At 40.6% G+C, this 20772-nt stretch overlaps 1 protein-coding gene across 1 annotated transcript in view; it reads left to right on the forward strand.

Moving 5' to 3' along the window:
- The first annotated feature begins 3004 nt into the window (after positions 1–3004).
- Positions 3005–20772, forward strand: part of CLIC5 (chloride intracellular channel 5) — a 71224-nt gene continuing 53456 nt past the window's right edge. The window contains exon 1 of the mRNA XM_009905297.2: positions 3005–3616. Coding sequence (XP_009903599.1) covers positions 3131–3616 — 486 coding nt within the window. The 5' untranslated portion in view covers positions 3005–3130. The remainder of the gene's footprint in view (positions 3617–20772) is intronic.

Raw genomic sequence — 20772 nt, forward strand, 5'->3', positions numbered from 1 at the left:
AGATGAAGTATAGCTTTGCTTTTGATATTTTTAGTAGTAGTCTAAATTGTTCAATATAAGAACTGTGATAGTAAATTACAATTATAAATCTCATGGAGGCAGGACTTGCTTCACTACCATGTTAACCATCATGTGTTCCCCTAGTCAATGGAATAGAATAGAATAGAATAGAATAGAATAGAACAGAACAGGTTGGAAAGACCTTTGAGATCATTGAGTCCAACCTATCATCCAACACTATCTAATCAACTAAACCATGGCACTAAGCACCCCATCCAGTCTCTTCCTAAACACCTCCAGTGATGGTGAATCCACCACCTCCTTGGGCAGTCCATTCCAATGTCCAATCACTCTTTCTGTGAAGAACTTCTTCCCAACATCCAGCATAAACCTCCCCTGGTGCAGCTTGAGACTGTGTCCTCTTGTTCTGGTGCTGGTTACCTGGGAGAACAGACTGACCCCCACCTGGCTACAACCTCCCTTCAGGTAGTTGTAGAGAGCAAGAAGGTCTCCTCTAAGGCTCTTCTTCTCCAGGCTAAGTAAGCCCAGCTCCCTCAGCCTGTCTTCACAGGGCTTGTGCTCCAAACTCCTCACCAGCTTTGTTGCACGTTCCAGCGACTCAACATCTTTCCTAAATTGAGGGTCCCAGAACTGGACACAGTACTCAAGGTGTGGAGATGGCTGGAATTACACTCTTTCTATCCTCGCTTCTATGTTTCTTTCAGAAATCCAACCTGGTTGCGGCAGTTACCTCTCAGGAAGTTATAAGAATGAAGCAAGAGGAGAACATATTTATTTTTCCTTTTGGCTCAAACACAAAAGGTCAAATATATTTAGATTATAAGTGTTCTCGTAATCTGGATGCCATATACAGATAAAAAGTCTTTGGTCAGTAAGGTCTGAGGATCCCACAAATTTGATAAATTTGGATTTGGATCTTGAATGGCTTTCAGCCCTGTTGATTTCAGATGTTCTGGAACATGAAGCTTGCTTTAAGAGGGCTGTTCATTTTATGCTAAAGTTGAAAGCATTAATCCACTTTAGATTCTGTGGAGTTTTGTGTGTCTTACCATTTGTTGTAGAACAGGGACTGTATAGACAAAGTGGCTAACCATGTGGCTGTTAAAGTCAAGTGGTAGAATAGAATAGAATAGAACAGAATAGACCAGGTTGGAAGAGACCTTCAAGATCATTGTGTCCAACCTGTCAACCAATCCAACCCACCTAAACAACTAACCCATGGCACCAAGCACTCCATCAAGTCTCCTCCTGAACACCTCCAATGATGGTGACTCCACCACCTCCCCGGGCAGCCCATTCCAATGGGCAATCACTCTCTCTGTATAGAACTTCTTCCTAACATCCAGCCTAAACCTTCCCTGGCACAGCCTGAGACTGTGTCCTCTTGTTCTGGTACTGGCTGCCTGGGAGAAGAGACCAACATCCGACTGTCTACAACCTTCCTTCAGGTAGTTGTAGAGAGCAATAAGGTCACACCCCAATGTTGGCAACATGGGTCCATTTCATGTGACAAGGAGATATACAACCTAAATGTGATTATAAGTTATTGATATATTAAGTATCACAGTATCATCAAGGTTGGAAGAGACCTCAAAGATCATCGAGTCCAACCTGTCACCACAGACCTCATTACTAGACCATGGCACCAAGTGCCACATCCAATCCCCTCTTGAACACTTCCAGGGACAGTGACTCCACCCCCTGGGCAGCACATTCCAGTGACAAATTACTCTCTCAGTGAAGAACTTTCTCCTCACCTCCAGCCTAAACTTCCCCTGGCGCAGCTTGAGACTGTGTCCTCTTGTTCTGCCACTGGTTGCTTGAGAGAAAAGACCAACCCCTTCCTGGCTACAACCACCTTTCAAGTAGTTGTAGAGAGCAATGAGGTCACTCCTGAGCCTCCTCTTCTCCAGGCTAAACAATCCCAGCTCCCTCAGCCTCTCCTCATAGGGCTTGTGCTCAAGGCCTCTCACCAGCCTTGTTGCCCTTCTCTGGACACACTCAAGTGTCTCCATGTCCTTAAACTGAGGGGCCCAGAACTGGACACAGTACTCAAGGTGTGGCCTAACCAATGCAGAGTACAGGGGCACAATGACTTCCCTGCTCCTGCTGGCCACACTATTCCTAATACACGCCAGGATGCCATTGGCCCTCTTGGCCACCTGGGCACACTGCTGGCTCATGTTTAGGTGGCTGTCAATCAGCACCCCCAGGTCCCTCTCTGTTTGGGAGCTCTCCAGCCACTCTGACCCCAGCCTGTAGCTCTGCATGGGGTTGCTGTGACCAAAGTGCAGCACCCGGCACTTGGATTTGTTGAATGTAATAATAGTTAGCATTTATTCATGCTTTCTTTCCTTGGATTCCAAAGCAGCTCACAAGACCTTTTACAGTTTTGGCCCTAGTTTAGAGATGAAATTGCTAAATGAGAAATGAGTTGTTCAAAGTCTTAAAGTGAACCAGTGGCAAAACTGGAAAGGGTTCAAATTTGATGCCTTTTTCTTTTGGATCTACCACTTTATAGTTTGTTTTTTGTTTTTATTTTCTTTGTAGGTTTTTATAAATGATCATCAATTTTTTGATAGTGCAGATGGGTGCTTGTATTGTTCAGGCAGTTTTTACCCCTTGCTTTCCTTGAAGCTGGGCTTTTGGGCGTTGAAAACATAAGTAAATGGGTGAAGTCTGCATTTCTGCCTCTTTACACAGAATGTATTTAAGTTTTCCAGTAAAGCTATTTTTGACTTCCTGACTTTTTTTTAACCATATCTGTCTAGTACTGCTAGGTACTTCAGCTGGTTTTGACCATACTTGACCAGGCTGTATCAGGAAGAACAAGAGGTGATTACAGCTCTTAAGATAAAATCACCAGCAATCAGATCGACAAAGGGGTTAAAAGTGAGAGAGCCCTATCTTTTACTTCAGTGGTAGTGTAGTTGTTGATTTAAAGCTCTCAGTAAATGATTGTTGGAAATCTGCCATGTGTAGCGCAACATTCAGAAAACATCCCACAGACTCTGCTTCCTGCTAACACAGAGTTTGTCTGGCAACATCTCACTTTATTTGTAGTCTTTTAAGGCACCAGAAGGCAGGCAAAACTCAGCAGCCAGCAGCCATGGAAGAGCATGTCTTTACCAATGATTATCAAAATGTCAACACCACTATCTATGAGATTCCAGACTCTGAGGAAGACAAAGAGAATAATCTTCATGATCATGTCCATGAAGATCCAGCATCTCCTTCTTCTATCACTGCTACCCTAGAGATGATGGATACTTGTCAAGAGAGTTCAGAGGATAGCTGCAGTATTTCTATGGCCTCTCAGCGTGGGGCTGATGCGGAGGATGGTTCTTCTTCATCTCACCACAGTGCTGAAGAAGACCACCCATACCAAGAGATAGATCTGATGAGCACAACTCTGGAAGACAAGCAAGCAGAGGACATCACGTTTGAGAGAAATGTTCATTTTCCTCCAGATTTCCAGCTGCGTCGAAGCCAGGGCACTTCCAGCTCTTCAACTTCCCTCAAGTTCCCCTTTAACAATAACTTTGGAGAAACTGACAACATTCAGGAAGACTGTGAGATTTTCATGTTTGTAAAGGTGAGAGCTTGGGTGCTCCTAGGAATTACATTAGCTTTAAAAGTCAAATCAATGCATGTGTCCTCCAAATCAGTAAAATACAGCTGCCCACTGCTTTGTCCCCAGCTCTGCTGCCTATGTGCTGTGAGGGGCAAATCCATTCACTTACCTCTTAAGGCACAGAAAGAGAAGATTTGTGTTGTGTGGAGATGCCTGGGATTTCTTCACTGCAAGTAGGAGCATGGTGAAAGTATTCTGGTGTGTCTGCAATTCACTTATTCTGTGAAACTTCCCTGCTGTTGAAGCTAGACTGCTACTACTTGAACTGGTTTAATTAAACTAGTTCAGCTATCCCTTCATTTCACTACCTATCCAGTAGCTAATAGCTCAAAAGTGATAGTTATTAATGCTATAAGGAAAACTAAAGAAATAGTTTAAATAATGGCAATGAAATTTACACAAATACCCTCGAAAGATATCTTTCTCTTATTTCACTTTCACATTAGATGAATGTTTCTCTGAGATCAGTTAGTGTATTTCTGTGACAATTCTACCATATTTTTCATTAATTTCAAGTTAGGTATAAATTACTAAGGAGTTTTACACTTTCCCTGACCTTATAGAGTATTATTTAAATTTCTAAACCATAAACATATATGTTCTTAAATAAATATTATACTTTCCTTCATAAAAATCTCTCACATTGAACCATTCTCTGTATTTATTAGTCTTAACACAGACCTGACAATTCCTCTTTTTTAACTACATAAGACATAAACTGTGAAGTTTTTGTTTCCCTTGAATAGGACCATACACCCTGAGTGTAATACTGTGGTATTTTAACAGAAGACTTGTGAAGTTTGTCACTCTTTAAGATAAATAAGATTATCAAGAATATGTTCCTCAGTGCCACAGATGCTTTAAATGCAAGATAAGAGATTTTGCTGCCCCACACAGTGAGAATTATTTTCAGCAGTGCCTGTATTTGTTAATTTAGTTCATTTAAACATGAGCAGACTATAACCTTTTAATTGGTGTTATCTTGTATGAGCTAGGAGAGATCACGTGGCTTGGTGGACTCTCCTAATACTTCATTTGATTTATATTGCAAGTCTTGGATTTCTTGGAAAACAGGCTTAGTTAAAAAGTTATCCTACATTTACTTGTAGTATTAAGGAGAATGCCTCCATAAAGTGCCAGCAGATTCTTTTGAATGCATTAAAAAAGTTAGATTGAAATATTGTTCCTTAGTGTCATATCTTCCTGCAGGTAAAAAAATTGATGCTATTCCTCCTTTGTGTCATTCTCCTCTGTGGAAGATCCTTTGTGATTGCTTTTGTAATGTTTTCATAGAGGTACATTATTTAAATTATTGTCTTTAAAGCAGACAACCAAACACACCAGAAATGGCTATTTGCATAAGACAAGCCATAAAACTCCAGCCTTTTCTCCTGAATTTCAGTGTAACTGCAGCTACTCTTATAAAACTGTGTGGATCCTTCAGAAGGGGAAACACCTGCTGGGTTGCAAATCGTTCTGGGTCCATGCACACAAAAATCCTCATGAGTTTTCTGCTACTGGTATCTGTAGCAGTGGGCTGTGAGAGCCAAGTGTAAGAGCACTCAGCCTTTATATCATCTTCATAGCTTGTCCACTCTTTGAAGTGGCAACACTCCTGTGACTGGATCACGGTTGTTGCTAAAAATATGTTAATTAGCTGGGCAAAGTAAGATCTCATATGTTCTTTCTACTTCCTGTCTCTTCTTGTGGTCCTGCATACATAATGTAAAAGTTGCAGCAGTCGAGTATCTTTTCTTTCTTAGCAACTTCATGGTGTTAGCAACTTGTATGTTGTATTTTGGCTTTTAAACAATCTCTATTTCTTATTCTTTCATATGCCTCTTGTTTCAAAGTAACCGTGTTCTCTTTATCCATGAGAAAAAAGAGGAAAGTTGGGCAGATGCTCCCACTTAAGCAGAGATGTGTGGGTTAGTCTGGGTTTCTGAAAAGTGAGAAGAGGGGCATTTTGAAAAGAACTGTCATGAAGGAGAATCAAGGAAGTTCTTTTCCTTGCTTTTGTTGTGCAGAGTAGCTGAGTATCCCATAAAGGGGCTTATCAGCTAGTCTAGAGAAAAGCACAAACTTTGGACTCTATTGAATTGTGAAAACACAAGTGCCTAGTACCTTTGAGATGTCCTTGAGCCCCAGGACATCCCTACCTGGCTGGAAGATGAGTCTTTAAGGTGACTCATACTGTGATGTTCCTTTAGCAGGAGCTGGAGGCCTGATGGGCAGGGCACTTGATATTTCTGTGTGGGTGAACTCCTATGACAGCGTTTTATTCCTTGAGAAATTGATGACATTTCATTTTTTGATTTTTGCTTTTCTTTCTTTCTTTCTGGTATCAAGGTAATAAAACACTAACTCCATGGAGGGCAGATCCAGCTTCACTCTAATTATCTAGATAGCAAAAGTCAATCTATAAAATGGAAGGTCATAGAGTAATATATAACAAGAATTGTGAAATACCTGAGGGACATTGGTTCTTGCATGTAGAAAACAAATTTCTCAGTTGTGTCACTGTCTTATAGGTGGTTCCTCTCTCTTATGGTCTCTAATTCACCTGAGGCCAGCAATGCTCTGAAATTGGGTTAATCTTCTGGATTTGTTCTTTGCTACAGACATTACCAGTGACTGCAGGACCTTTTGCTGTGGACAACAGCGGTAATGACACTTCTGCCACTACTCGTAACTTCCTTTGTAGCACTGACAAACCTTTGTGAGTTGCTGGAAATACAATTGTCAGACAGAGGTCGCTGCTGGCTGACGCCCAGAGAAAGTGGGACGATTAACTGGTGTCTAATTTACAGTCTAGGTGGCTTAGTTGCAGTGCACTGCAACTTAACTTCATCAGAATATTTGAAGCGCTGTTGCACTAGCACCACAGTTGCTGGAAAATCTTTTCTATAGTCTGTTCTGTGCTATTAGACACCAAGAAAATGTTTAAATCCTATTAACTCATCTTTCACTGACTATCAGTGCTTTGTAACTATGTCATCATCAGTAGACTAATTCAGGATGTGCCAGAAGGTAAAAATTTAATAGCAGAATGTAGCAACCTGGAGATGTTTGTGTGAATTCAGCATGTTCAGGCTTGCCAGAGCCACCTTAATGCTCTTTCAATAGTGTTGCAATTCTTCAAACCAAAGCCTTTGGCATTTGAACGGAACTATGACTGACATACTGGCCATGTTACTGAGTGCGTAGAAGAGCTGTTGCTCAGAGGTACAGCTTTTCCACTCATGCTGTATTTCCCTCTTTAGCAGCGTGTTTGTTCTGAAGGTCAGGTTTCCTTGAAAATGTTAACTTTTTTTTTTCCCCCCCTGTAATTTGAGATTTTAATTAAAGAATAGACCCTCTATTTTCTTTGCAGAAGAAAATTATTGCCCTTCTGGTTTATTGACAGTCTGAGACTGGCTGCAGATTATACCCTCTCTGCACACATTTGTGGCATAGAAGCACAGTTCCTAAAAGAAGGAAAGGTAATTCTTTACACTGAGCAATAAACACTTTGTGCTATGCAAACAGTACCCTATTTTAATACAGTGGGTTAGCATCCTGAACATGTGTGCACTGAGGTAACAGAGTTAGGCCATACCATGAGTACTGTGTCCAGTTCTGGGACCCTCAGTTTAGGAAAGATGTTGACTGGCTGGAACATGTCCAGAGAAGGGCAACAAAACTGGTGAGGGGTTTAGAGCACAAGCCCTATGAGGAGAGGCTGAGGGAGCTGGGCTTTCTTAGCCTGGAGAAGAGGAGGCTCAGGGGAGACCTTCTTGATGTCTACAACTACCTGAAGGGAGGTTGTAGCCAGGTGGGGGTCAGTCTGTTCTCCCAGGTAACCAGCACCAGAACAAGAGGACAGAGTCTCAAGCTGCACCAGGGGAGGCTTAGGCTGGATGTTAGGAAGAAATTCTTCATAGAAAGCGTGACTGGCCATTAGAATGGACTGCCCAGGGAGGTGGTGGAGTCACCATCACTGGAGGTGTTTAGGAAGAGACTGGATGGGGTGCTTAGTGCCATGGTTTAGTTGATTAGATAGTGTTGGATGATAGGTTGGACTCAATGATCTCAAAGGTCTTTCCAACCTGTTCTGTTTTGTTCTGTTCTGTTCTGTTTTATTCTATTCTATTCTATTCTATTCTATTCTATTCTATTCTATTCTATTCTATTCTATTCTATTCTATTCTATTCTATTCTATTCTTATGGATGCTGGAAGGCACCTCTGGGGATCAGCTAGTCTAAGCCCTTACTCAAAGAAGGATCACCTAAAGCAGGTTGCTCAGGGCCATGATTGGTAAGATTTTGAGTATTTCCAAAGCTGAAGAGTCCACAACTTCCCTGTGCAACCATTCCAGTGTCCTACCTTCATGATAAAAAAATCATTGAAGTAGAATTTAGTGTATCTCAATTTGTGCCCGTTGTCTCTTGCCCTTTGACTGGATACCTGTGCTTATATTTAAGAAAGATACTTCTTTTAACTTCTCTGTACATCAGAACTTAAAGTTTTACCTGTTTCCATTGGGATTATTGCATTCTTTAGTAAAATTTCTTTAAGACAGTAACTGGGAAAGGAAGACAACTTCTTTGTTGTCTTGCAAGATGCTTCCCACTCCCTTCTTTCCAAGTCAAGAAGGTCTGAGGGCTCGACCTTCATTTCACAATCCTGTGCTAACACTCTCCTGACTCATGCAGTTGAGATGAACTTGTATGAATGACAGACCTTGTTCTTAATGGGGACAGTGTTATTATTTCCTTCTTTTACTGCAGAATTCATGCTCCTTCCCATTGAGTTGGCTTTTCTGTTGCTTTATGGAGCACTTCAGTATCTGTTGAGAAAGTTTTGTCTAAAAACGTGTATGAACAGTTTTGAACATGAAATTACAGGACCTAGCTAACTTTTAGCCTGTGTTAATCAAAAAGAACAGAGCCAACATAACCCCATGGATGCTCATTCATCAGTTAGGGGGTATGCTTCTGCTTTGCTGAGCAGAACTGAGCATTTCTTCGAAGCAGATGAAAAGTAAAAGAGTACCTGTCCTGGATGAACCTTTGTAGCTTTCTGCAGGAAGTTCTGCAGGTATGGGGTCAGATAAAGTGATTGATATTGATATGAATGAGAATACCAGGCTTTCAAGTTTTCTGCCACTGATTTTTTTTTTACTATGTTCATACACTACAGAGTAAACCAGCTGCACTTGCAATTATGGTGTGATAGACTTTATTGCTCTACAGTTCCCTGAAAAGAGATTGTAGCAAGGTGGGGATTGGTCTCTTCTGCTAAGTACAAGTGACAGGATGAGAAGAAATGGCCTCAGGTTGCATCAGAGAAGGTTTAGGTTTGGGATTAGAAGAACCTTCTTTGCTGAAAGAGTTTTCAACCACTGGAAGAGGCTACCTAGGGAGGTGGTTGAATCCCCATCTCTGGAGGTGTTTAAAAGATGCAGAGATGGGTTGCTAAGGGACATAGGTTAGCACCAGACTTGGTAGAGTTAGATAATTGTTGGACTTTTTGATCTTAAAGGTCTTTTCAAAATGAAGCAATTCTATGATTGATTTGCCAGCATAATTAGGTGTCCAAATACCTTTTAGCAAGGTAAGATGCGTAGTCTTTTAACAGACTCCAGTACAGCCCCTAAGGGTGGTGTTAAAGCCTATCATCTACACTGAGGTCTGCAGGTAGTAAAATGAGTTCTGTGTAAAGCCAGCTGGCAGCTGTAACTCTCTGCATGTACATAAAAATTTGACTTTTTATGACATTTTAGATTTTTAAATGGTTTTAATAATAAATGTAATGAAAGTATGCAAATACTATTTTGATCTTATGAATAAGCTTAGAAAAAGGTTAAATGTTTCATAATCCACCTTTTAAATAGTGTTAAATGGGCAACTTGAGCAAGGAAAAGATCCATTTGGTTCAGGATTACAAAACTCATCCTCCAGTCCTGCTATTTTCCTGATTAATGCTCCTGTAAGGGTTTCAGCCATTTGTCCCCTGTCTATTTACAAGCAGTTGTAGCACAGTGCTACTGTGTGGCTTACACCTGCAAATGGTTGACTTCAAGAGCATTAGGTTTCTCCAACTGATGTGATCAGATTGATCACCCACCACTGGAAACAGCATGGATTTGAAGTCAAAGAAGTGCTCTGATATATGTATGATGTGGAGCGTACTCTCATCACTGCTTTTCCTCTACTAAGAAAATAGAGATACACCTGTGATATCTCTGCACCAGACTATGCAGACACAACATGGCTTTATGGCTACCTCCTACACCCACCCTATCATGGACAGAAGACTAGAAATCTCTTAAGTTTCAACATAAAAACTTAGTAGCTTTGTAACTCTCAGTTCTGTGGAGGAAAACTGTGTTGTGGGTCTCTTCATAGTGTGATTTATGCTTATCTGAATTACTCTGTGTGTGAAAAGATTAGCGAATGGCAGTTCTGTTCCAGATAATATCCAGTTCCCCAGCTATCAGTCATGAACAGAATGTGTGCTTTAGCAGCAGGGCAGAGCAGTTTGCTTAGTGTTTTGGATACAAAGGGTAAAAAGGTCTTGCTTCTGACCTCTGCTGAATCTGTGCCTTGCTTGTGCACCTTTTCTGTCTCCATAAAGGTCTGTGAATCAATTTTCAGCTGACACTCCTGTGCTACCTTCAGCTCTTGGCTCCAGCTGCGACTGGGTATAACATAGTAGCGTAGCAACAGCTTCAAAATACAGACCCATATTGTCTAGGAAATTGTTACTGCACGGTGACTGCAGCAATAGGAAACACAATGTAAATATGTAGGTCATACTGAGAGAAAATTAAACTGGGATTTATTTGCTTGTGTATTTTCCTTATATTTTACTTTTTGTGACTTCCTATTTGAGACTGATATTCTGAAAACAAGACTGTTAGCTTCCATTGTTGGGGTTTTGTTTGTTTGTTTGTTTGTGGTTTGTTGTTGTTGTTGTTTTGCAACATCTCAGCTCCTACATTTTAAGAGAGGAAAATGTTGGAATTTGTGGATTGATTACTTATTTGCTGTGCCTCAAAATTTATATATGCAGCAGCACTGTCAGCTCTTAAATTGTTCCTCTCCAATCTAGAGTGATTTGTATTATTTTTGTTTATTGCAAAAGTACCTAAAGAGCAGCTCTACTGAGACTTGATGTTTTGCCAAATGAAAAATAATAGACACTCTCTGCAGAGCAACTGGTAATGATATATGTAATTTATTTTAGAATCTGCAAGAGGAGAGTTGCTTTTCTGTTCTGATCTTTGTTTTCTTTACATATCAAAGGTTGGATTTTTGGCTCACCCAACTTAAGGTGCATCTGTAAGGTGTTAACTACATCTCTGCAGGATGTCTAGGCTCCTTTTGAAACAAAAAGATATCTGAAATTGTGCAGTGGGACGTTAATTCCTGTGGCCAAGTATAGACATCAGCTATAGGGTGAGGCTAATTGTTCTGTAGACCTCATTTGTTGTATCAAGAAGGAGCTGAGTTTGTTTTTCCAATCATAGGTATCTGGTGCTTTTTCAGATACCTTAAGGTTTCCCTCCTGGCCTTCAGCTGCCTCTGCATAGATTCTTTCTCAAATATGTGTTTACAGATTTCCTCAGCTATCCTTGGGCCTCTCAAATGCTATTGAATACTTAGTTTTATGGAATTGAATCAAGCCATAAACTTTCACTATATACCATGGTGTTAAATAAACTGAATGCCACCAGGTACAGTTTAAATGCAAAGCCTGGATTACTAGTTTAGACTAGAAGTTAATTCTGATAATGGGTATCTGGAAACAAACTCCAAACTGATTTTTGTTGTTGTTGTTGTTTAGGCTGGGTTTGGTGGTGTGGTTTGTTTTGTTTTGGGGGTGGTGTTGGGGTTTTTTTGTTTGTTTCTTTTTTGTTGTTGTTTTGTTGGGGGTTTTGTTTGTTTGTTTTGTTTTCCAGGCTGTTTAAGTATCCTTTTCTTTCAGTGTCCACAGCTGAAGTGCAGCAATGAACGAATATTGCAGTTATTCTGTTCACTGGACAGTCTTAATCAGATAAAATCACCCAATACATCTTAGCATCTTTCCAAGACTGAGAGCAAGCACTTTTTTCAGCTTCAGTCAACTTTTATCCTTTTTTTAAGAGCAACTCCCATATATTTTTCTTTCAACTATATTTGGTTTGAAGTTACTTTTTATTTTAGACACCATAGTGAAAAAGAAAAGCCATCTAAATTTACTCATCTTGAATTCCTACATACCAGTTCAATCACAGCTTGAGATTTTAATGGTGAAGAGAATAATGTGTTGTTTCTTTGGCCCATAAGGTCCTGCATGGGAGGGATATTTTGCACTGGTCTGCAGCTGTATTTATTGGCCCATTAGGAGTGTGTTTTATATTCCTAGAGGAAGTGTTCTCTTGTGCACAGTGATTATGGCTGAAAAGGGACACCTGAATGTTTTTGTGGATTGGTGGCAATTTAAAAAATGCTTGCAACTGTCTAATGACAAATGTTACAAACCTGTATGAAACTACCTTCTAGGAGGGAAGAAAAACAACAAAAACCCAGGAGACAGCATGCCACTCTAAAAAGAGTCATTGATTTGTTATCTGTAGGTATGATTTTTGTATTTAGATGTATAGATCATCCTTTTCCTCTCAATTAATGATTCAGCCATTGTTGACTTTTTACTGTTGGTACATCTCTGATAATGCTGTATGATGTCAGTGATGTTCATGAAGTTATAATGGTATACTGAGGAATGGATGTGAAGAGAACTGGTTAGTGCATAGGTCTGGTTTCAGTGCAGCAAAGCAGGGTTTGAAGCCAAGAGCTTAACTCACAGGTTAATTGATTTTCTGTTGCAGCCTCAATGCAGTCACTTTAAAGCAGTCTACAAGTGTTAATGAAGTAAGACTTGAGAACACAACTTCCAAGAGAAAACCAGTATTTTCCTGCTCATATGATTATAAAAATGAGGCACAGAAAGGGAACATCTTTGCATGCTCACCAGGATAGTTGTTTTTCAGGCTTCTTGTAATCTTAAAAAAATGTCATGGGACTGGAGTTGACCCTTTTGAACATGAAATAGAGTCCTTTTCTGTCCCAGCCTCCTGCTACGATATATAATTCATAAAATGACGAAGGTTGATCTAGAAACTGAATGGCCATTATTATTGATTTTGGAGGTCTATTTCTGAACATCACCATCCTGATGGCTGAACAGCTTACTCTAATTTCCAAATGACATTTATTCCTGTGTAGCTAGTAGATCCTTGTTCCTCTGCCAGCATGATCCCTTAGCATTCATTCTTTCATTTAGTGCTTTTAAAAATCAGTTTAGGCTTAGATATCCTCAGATTTTTCTGGACTAAACCAGAGAATGCTTTTTGTTGCCATTTCTTCCAGTTGTCATAATAATCCCCTTCTGCACCTATCTGCCTTCCACAAAGGTGCTCTTTTTGTTTTCTTCACAACTGCATCTTGTCTCAGGTTGTTTCTACCTTTATAGCTAGACTAAACAAGCAGCAAGATTTGTAATTTTAATAGCCTCCTGGTTTCAGCTACCTATGATTAAGTAAATGCATAGTTTTATTTGAAGTGAAATATCCTGCTATAAACACGTTAGAGTCAGTCAGAGAAAGCTTACTTTTTCACACTTCTTGAGTGCCTTTCTCAGTTTTTCACCTACACTGACACCTGTTTTTCTTTCAGCAGCAATGTTGCTTTCAGCAATAAAGTGTTTCTAACATAGAATCACAGAATGGTTTGGTTTGGAAGGGACCTTAATCCCCATCAAATCACTTTCATGGGCAGGTCAAATCACTTCCATGGGCAGAGACACCTCCTACTAGTCTGGGGTACTCAAAGCCCCATCCATCCTGACTTTGAACACTTCTAGGCTTGGAGCCTTCACAGTTTTTATCTGCAATTTGTTCCAGTGCCTCACCATCCTCATGGGGAAGAGTTTCTTCCTAATGTTTGATCTAATCCCCTCCTTCAACCTGTTGTCCACGCTTCTTTCGATGCAGCCTGATAATCAGTTGGCTTTTTAGGCTACAAGCTCACATTGCTGGCTCATACCGAAGCATGGCCAGCAGGTTAAGGCAGGAGATTCTCCCTGTCTACTTTGCTCTTGTAAGAGCCTATCTGGAATATCGTGTCAAAGTCTAGAGCCCCCAACATAAGAAGGGCATGGAGCTGTTAGAGTGGAACCAGAGGACAGCCAGAAAAAATGATCAGAGGACTGGAGCACCTCTGCCTTGAAGAGAGACTGGGAGAGTTGGGTTTGCTCAGCATGAAGAAGGAAAGGCCCCAGGAAGACCTTATAGCAGCTTTCCAGTATTTCAAGGGAACCTACAGGATAGCTGGAGAAGGACTTTTTACAAAGGTGTGTAGTGATAGGACAAGGAGTAATGGCTTCAGACTGGAAGAAGCCAGATTTAGGTTAGACATTAGTAAGAAACTCTTCCTCATGAGGGTTGTGAGGCACTGGAACAGGTTGCCCAGAGAAGTTGTGGAGTCACCAACCTTGGAAGTGTTCAGAGCCAGATAGGATGGGGCCTTGAGCAACCTGGGTTAGTAGGTGTCCCTGGCTATGGCAGGGGCTTGGAACTAGATGATCTTTAAGTTCCCTTCCAACCCAAACCATTCTATGATTCTGTCACTACAGTGTCATATTTCTGTGCAAAGATGCTAAATAAATATATTGGACAGAGATCAAGTATCAAAAATTTGTTAGGTGCTGTGTGAGCTATTTTGAAGAGGCACCAGCCATTGTTCCCTTTGGGGAGCACATGGATTTGTAAATAATCAGCAATAAGTAGCTTTAAGTTACGAGGTGACAAAAAAAAGAACACCTTTGTAAAAACAACAGAGGTTATATCTATATCTATATACCTATATCTATCTCAATCATATTGCAGGATTGTGCACTTTACTGGACTTTATGAGGCACATAAAATTTACTTATTTTCACCAAATACAGGCAGAATGCTTATCTGTTGAATCAGTAAATTCATCATGGTCCTAACTCTTCATGTACTTGGATGCCCTAGCACTTTGCCCTGTGTTAAGGAGCCTGTAAAAGGCACAGCGGAAGTTTGGAGCAGCAAATCCACAGTCATTTGGCTCCTCCCTGTGAGACAGGAGAGAATGAAGTTTGGACAGGAGCAGAGTTTCTTGCAGGCATCGGGTGCTGATTGGCCCTGTGCTGATAACAGCTAAAAATAGCTCAGGTATAAAAGCCCAGAGAACAGCACAGCTACCCTGGCATTCCCTCTTCGACTGCCAGCGAGGGAGGAGACAGTGTTCTCCAAGTCCCTGCAAATATGCAAGCACAGAACATTGTGCTGCTTAATTCCACTTAACAATTAACTTGTCAAGTAAAGACGCACACTGGACTGTGTGAGTCATGGGGAAGTAACCAAGTTCTACTTTAAAAAAAACAACAAAACAAAACCAAAAAGAATTACCCCACAAAGTGAAGGGCAGATTTTCCAAGCAGGTTTTTCAAGCAGAGCACGATAGGTGGGCCAGCAGAGTGTCTTTGGAAGTGTGCCTGCAGAATACCTGTGTTTGTCTGTACAAGGATGTTATACTTGTGTATATACTCACATAATGACCCATATAAGGAGCATGCTCTGCAGCAAGGGAATTCTGAACACTTGGAAAAAAAAATGTGTTTTTATTTGACAATAGTTTGACTAAGCTGGTGTTGAGGAGTTGAGGAGTCTATTCTTAGCCTGGCTGTTGATTCTGGGGAAATCAAGTCACTTCCTTGTATTTCTGTTCCCTTTCAAGCTCTGCCCATCCTCTGTTTGAAACTGTAGACTTCTAGGGAACAGTGACTTCAATGGCTGATTATATTGGAAGATAAATTTTTGGGTGCCCAAAGCACTCTGGATGAGTGAGGAAGGCAGACACCTGTGCTGAAAGCCTCCCATTTTAAATTCTAGTTCCAACCCCCCCTGCCATGGGCAGGGACACCTCACACTAGATCAGGTTGCCCAGAGCCACACCCAGCCTGGTCTTAAAAACCTCCAGGGATGGGGCTTCTACCACCTCCCTGCACAATCTGTTCCAGTGGCTTACCACCCTCATGGTGAAAAATTTCTTCCTAACATCCAATCTGAATCTACCCATTTCCATTTTTGTTACATTTCTTCTAGTCCTATCATTACCTGACACCCTAAAAAGTTCCTCACCAGCTTTCTTGTAGGCCCCCTTAACATACTGGAAGACCACAATAAGGTCTCCTTGGAGCCTTCTAGAATTGAAAACAGGGCGCACTTGGGGACAGCATTAGGAAGTCTTAAAAACAGGTGGCAGTATCAGTCCTGTCAAGACTAAACTATTGCTTCAGGTATTAATTTGAGTTGCTCTGAGTCTTCCTTTTTGATTTTATGAAGCATTTCATTTGTATGGCTGGATTTCCTTTTAGTTTAATTATAGTTTTTTTCTGGTTTACAATCATATACACTGAAGTTTTATAATATTCCACAAGACTAACAAATGACCTGGCTAATTTGCCTCCAATTTGATTCAATATGCTTAAGTTTCTGAAAAGGTCACTTATAACTGCTAAATCATTTCCCCTTTCATAAGAACATTGAATTACCTTTTAATTTATTTTTTGAGACAGCTCTCATGGCAAACAGGAGCTAAGTTTAGATGAGACATTATGAAGAAATTCTTTACCATGAGGGTGGTGATACACTGGAACAGGTTGTCCAGAGAAGCTGTGAAGGCTCCAACCCTGGAAATATTGAAAGCCAGGTAAGATGGGGCCTTGAACAAGCTGGTCATGCAGATGTTCCTGCCCATGGCAGCAAATTGGAAATAGATGGTCTTCAAGATCCCTTCCTACCCAAACCATTCCTATTCTGTGTTGGTAGGTAGTTCTGTATGCTAGTCATCTTTTTCTGGTCAGGAGACCCAGCATGAGCAGAGGTGGTAAAAGCTCCCACACAGTGGCTTCCACCTTGATAAGATACAGAGCTGAGGGGAGTAAATCCTTACAGCACACCTTCAGAACTCTTCACCTTTCATCTCTGAAAGTCAGTTTTCTATGTTACCATGTAGCCAAGAGATAACCTGAGAGTCCCTTATTGGTGCCATCTTCCAGAGGAGGACGCAGGCTTTCTCTCGACCCACTGATCATTTGATAACAGCTTGAAGTGATGCACTAAGGAAAATGAGTTTGTTCACTGGCAAACTTTGTGGAAACCTTACCAGAGAAGTACCAAAATGGTGAAATGAAAAATGAATGAGGGCAATTTTCTGAGGAGAATGAAGGAGTTCTACAGTTCACTGTAAGGCTCAAGGTCAGCCATGTGTGTATTCCAGGCACTAATGAGGTGAATCATAATATACGCAGAGATTAAACTTTGGCACCATAAGGAGAGATGTAAAGATGATGCTTCCTGCTGTTGCACGCTGGACAAGTGTAGGTTTAGAAAGGAGCTGAAAGCCAGAGGCCCTTTTCTTAAGCCAAGTAGCACATGTTCCACAGAGGATCCTATAATCCGCTGTGCAGGTACTTTATGGATTCATCTGGCACAGCTAGATGTTACTGATGCCAGCTTTTGAACCCATGGGAACTAGTCTGAGTCATGAGTAATTTCAAGGTGAGTTGTTTAAGGCTTCATCTTTTAGAAATAATGTGCATCCGAATATAGAAAGCAGTTTCTGCTTTCAGCCAAATCGTTTGCCAAACAACAGTGTAAAACACAAATGTAACCAACAAAATCAGCAGCAGTTGAGCATCTTTTGGGCCTTATTTACTGTAAGGGGGAATTAAAATCTGGGATTTGAGCTTTGTGTTGTCTGCTGGTCTTCTTCTTGGAGTGATTTATTCCTCATTTACATGCATCAAGTCCTAATTAATTTAGACTTAATTTATGAGATTAAACATACCAAGAAATGAACAGAAATAATCTAAATAGAGACTTGTACTAAGAACTGTCGTAGATTAAGACAGGGATATGCATTAGCCTGTTTCAGAGTTCCAAGTAAAACCATGCAATTTTGGTTCTGTGACAGTAGCAAGTCATGGAATCAGAATAGTTTTGGGTGGAAAACATTTAAGATCATTTAGTCCAACCATTATTGAACTCTGCCAAGTCTACTGCTAAATTATGTCCCTTAGCATCACTTCTCTGGGTCTTTTAAATACCTCCAGGGATGGAGATTCGATCATCTCCTTGAACAGCCTATTCTGGTGCCTGGGAACCCTTTCAGTGAACAAGTTTCTTATAATCTCCAATCTGAACTTCCCCCAGTGCAATTTGAGGCCATTTTCTCTTGTCCTGTCACTTGTTACTCAGGAAAAGGGACTGACCCTGACCTTGCTCCAACCTCCTTTCAGGGTGTTGGAGAGAGCAAGAAGGTCTCTCCTCAGCCTCCTTTTATCCAGACTAAACAACCTCAGTTCCCTCAGGCACTCCTCATAAGACCAGTTCTCCAGACCCTGGGTCAACAACAAGGGGTATATCACACTTAGGTGGTGCTGTTTTCCTAGCAGTATGGAGGACTCATTTTTAAAAAGCAAGGAATGAGGATATCTACGTTCCTCTTTTCATTAGCTATGTTACCCATATAACCCAAAGCCGAGGGGAATCTGTTATACTCTCCATTCTATCCCATACAATACAACTTTCTAGAGCAGTCTCAGTCCTCTTTGGAAGTATCTTTTGTTTTTAATTGAAATGACAGTTGTTGGAATGATAGTAAAATAAAGGAATAAATCACTGCCCTCTAGAAGCTTCTCTATTGCGCACAGCATTAGGAGTTGATTTCATGCCTTCTAAATGCAACTTTCTTATGAATGGTTAGCTGTGACTGTCTCAGTGTGAGCACTCAGATAATTATCTGTACTGAAATCCCTTTTCCCACTCGACAGTGCTGAAGTTGTCAATGCTTATTAATGTTATGACAAAGTTTGATACTGCAGCCATGTGAAAGCACAATGACATATAGAAATAATTTCGTGCTTTTGGACTAGAACTGACTTTACAAAACTCCTGTCTGAGCTACTCTGAGTGATCAAGTGGTTACAGACTGGACTATCTAAAATTTGCCAGCTAATGAAGTGCAAAGTTTTCTCGCCTAAGTTTTGCCATCCCCTCCTGTTTCTTGGGACATTCAGGCTGTACACCTGTTGTTATAAGTTATTGACTTTTGTTCTATGCCCTTGAATGTGGGACAGTTTCTAAGAAGGAACAGGATTGCAGTTCCTTCTTGTTCCATCAAACAAACACATTTTGAGGCACTGAACATCTCTGCCCACCCAACCTCTGTATGTGACTGCTGAGAAGAGCTTTGTACATGTTTGCATGTTTTTTACATCTGGGGAGAGGAACACGCAGTCTGATCCCAAATATCTGAAACAAATCCCTTTCAATTTTTCTGAAAATTGAATAAATTGATAATTGGGATTCAGAAGGAAATAAAAAATATTGGATTGATTATTTTCATTTGTTAACTTCCTTAATAAGTAGCACGTTGAAGCTATTAGCATGCAAGAAATGCAGTTACAAATTACAAGAAATTCAGTACTGACCCCAGAAGATACAGTTTTGTAAGCCATTCAAGATGCTTGTTTAATACCTGGTTGCTGCTTAGTGTTGGTTTATTAGTCAACTAACCAGTTAAATAATTCCTGAGTAGAATCATAGCCTCAAATAGTATCTACTGCAGCTGCATCAAGATTGTCTTTCTTCTTCTCACCGATAAGAAAAGTTTATTCACAGCATGAAAAGTGTTACCTCTGCTGTGTAAAACTTGTAATGCTTGCTCTCACAGAAGCACCAAGTGGGCATGGGGGATGGATATACTCTGTGCCCTGATCCTTCTCAGTAACTTAGCAGTCTGCTGGAGAACTCCATGATAGAGTTACATTCTGGATGCTTGGCCTCTGATTCACCCCCTTGGAACAAATCTTTGCTGGAAGTGAAGCTTGGATCAGGCTTGTGAAAGCTGATAGTGCATCAGAGTTCACCTACAATAGACATCTTATGTGGAGATGTTGCAGATCCTTTTTTGAAGCCGTCCTCTTCTTTTATTCATGGGATGATGTGCTCATTCATTTATATATGTCTCATAAACCTCCAACTGTAATGACTTGGCTTATGGGGACTTCATAATTCAGTGTCTAATGTTCTTGTACGTAACTCAAAGCCTCTGCTACTTCTGGCTTGTAAGAAAATGATAGGCCATACTAAGCGACTCATTCTTTGCAGTAAAATGAGAGTGCACTAATAATTTATTAGTATCTTACTCTTAATTTGGCTGAAGAAAGACCTGATTTCATAGTACAAAACAGAGCCATGTAGATAATAATAACCATTGTAGTCAAAAAGGTTCCACCCAGATGTAAGTGATAAGTCAGTTTTATATGACAGCAAAGCAATAAATGCATGAATAGATTTTTAAGCAGTACACACATATATATGTATTTCCTCCTACTCACTGCCTCTTACAATATTTATCTTACATCAAGCTCTCAGAGTTTATTTTAAAAAACACAGTATTTATGTGAACAAGGACTTCATTTTGCTTAATCTCTTCTATTGGCTCTGTAGGAGGACTTTTTGGAAATCAGGTTTTTATTTTCTTCTGAGGTGATCTGAATTTTTCTCTCTGTGGATACCTACAAACACAACTGGAGTACCAGATGTATTTACTCTACTGCTTCTGTAGCTTCTGAGCACCTCATATCAAGTTCTGGCACAGGGGATGAGTGCAAGGTGGCACTTTCAGGGGCACCGCTGCCCAGAAGCTTCTTGAACCAGATGGGGTCTGGCCCATTCCTGCAGTAGATGATATCTGGGTCAAGACAGAAACAGCTTCAGGGCAACTTAGCTCTTTTTCTCTGTATTACAGTTTCCCTTCTGCTTTGCTGAGCCTCAGCACAATAATCTTTGTCTTGCAAACTAATTATAATACACCACTACACCCAGACAGTCATTGAGAAGTAAGGATTTAAATGTTTTGACACAATGAATCTCTACTGAAATTGCTACATTCAGAGTTTAACTTTCAGAAGCGCAAGGCATGCACAACTTCTGAAGTGAGAGATGACACATGCATAGAAATCAGGCAGTAAAGCCACAGATTTCCTTTACGT

The sequence above is a fragment of the Dryobates pubescens genome, chromosome 3 (assembly GCF_014839835.1).
Source record: "Dryobates pubescens isolate bDryPub1 chromosome 3, bDryPub1.pri, whole genome shotgun sequence".
NCBI lineage: Eukaryota > Metazoa > Chordata > Aves > Piciformes > Picidae > Dryobates > Dryobates pubescens.